This window comes from Monoraphidium neglectum (assembly GCF_000611645.1).
Source record: "Monoraphidium neglectum strain SAG 48.87 unplaced genomic scaffold scaffold01102, whole genome shotgun sequence".
Classification (NCBI taxonomy): domain Eukaryota; kingdom Viridiplantae; phylum Chlorophyta; class Chlorophyceae; order Sphaeropleales; family Selenastraceae; genus Monoraphidium; species Monoraphidium neglectum.
The window spans coordinates 16583-17383 of NW_014012526.1; the positions used below are offsets into that span (position 1 = coordinate 16583).

The 801-nt window shown below is 71.0% G+C and overlaps 1 protein-coding gene across 1 annotated transcript in view; it reads right to left on the reverse strand.

The window, feature by feature from the left end:
• The window catches only part of MNEG_6655 (hypothetical protein), a gene marked incomplete at both ends in the record, with an annotated part of 2342 nt that extends 1891 nt beyond the window's left edge, over positions 1-451 (reverse strand). The window contains one exon of the mRNA XM_014044872.1: positions 248-451. Within this exon, the coding sequence (XP_013900326.1) occupies positions 248-451 (204 nt within the window). The remainder of the gene's footprint in view (positions 1-247) is intronic.
• Between the last annotated feature and the right edge of the window lie 350 nt (positions 452-801).

The following is an 801-nucleotide window of genomic DNA, read 5'->3' on the forward strand; positions in this document are numbered from 1 at the left end:
CGGGCGCCGCCTCGTCCTCGGCTGCCTCTCCTGCCTCTCCCTGCCCCTGCTCGCGCTGCTCCTCCTGCTGCTCCTCCTGCTCCTCCTGCTCCTCCTGCTGCTCCTCCTGCTGCTCAGCCTGCTGCTCCCCCTGCTGCTCCTCCTGCTGCTCCTCCTGCTGCTCCTCTCGCTGCCCCGCCTGCTGCTTGGCCTGCTGCTCCTCCTGCTGCTCCTCTCGCTGCTCCGCCTGCTGCCTGCCCTCCTCGACCCCCTCATCATCCAGGGGCCAGTCCATCTGCTCCAAGAGCCCCACAGACCCGGCGTTGTGGGGCACCAGCGCCTCCACGCGCCCCTGCAGCGCGGCCAGGCGCGCCTGCAGCGCGGCGATCGCGTCGCAGAGCGCGGACACGCGCGCGTGCGCCTCCGCCTGCACGTCGGCGCCGGCGGCGGTGGCTTCCAGGGCGGTGCGCATGGAGCCGAGGTAGCTGCCGGTGGGAGGTTACAATCGGCATGGCAAAGGGGGGATTAGGGGGCGGCGGGGCGAGAGCGCAGAGTGCGCGTGGTGGGGGCGCCTCATGGGGTGCATCACAGCCACCAGGGGCCGGGTCCACAGCACACGAGGAGGCTCTGCCGATCCATTGGTCTGCTGGCAATCAGCAAAAAATCACCGATAAGCAGAGACCCAAACGCCCAACGCCAGTCCCCGCAAACGGCGCGCGGCCCCACCTGTCCCCGTAGTCTTGCGCCTGGCGGCGCGCGGCCTCGACCTGGCGGCGCACAAACTCGCGCACATAGGGCGGCAGGCTGCGCTCGGTGGTGCAG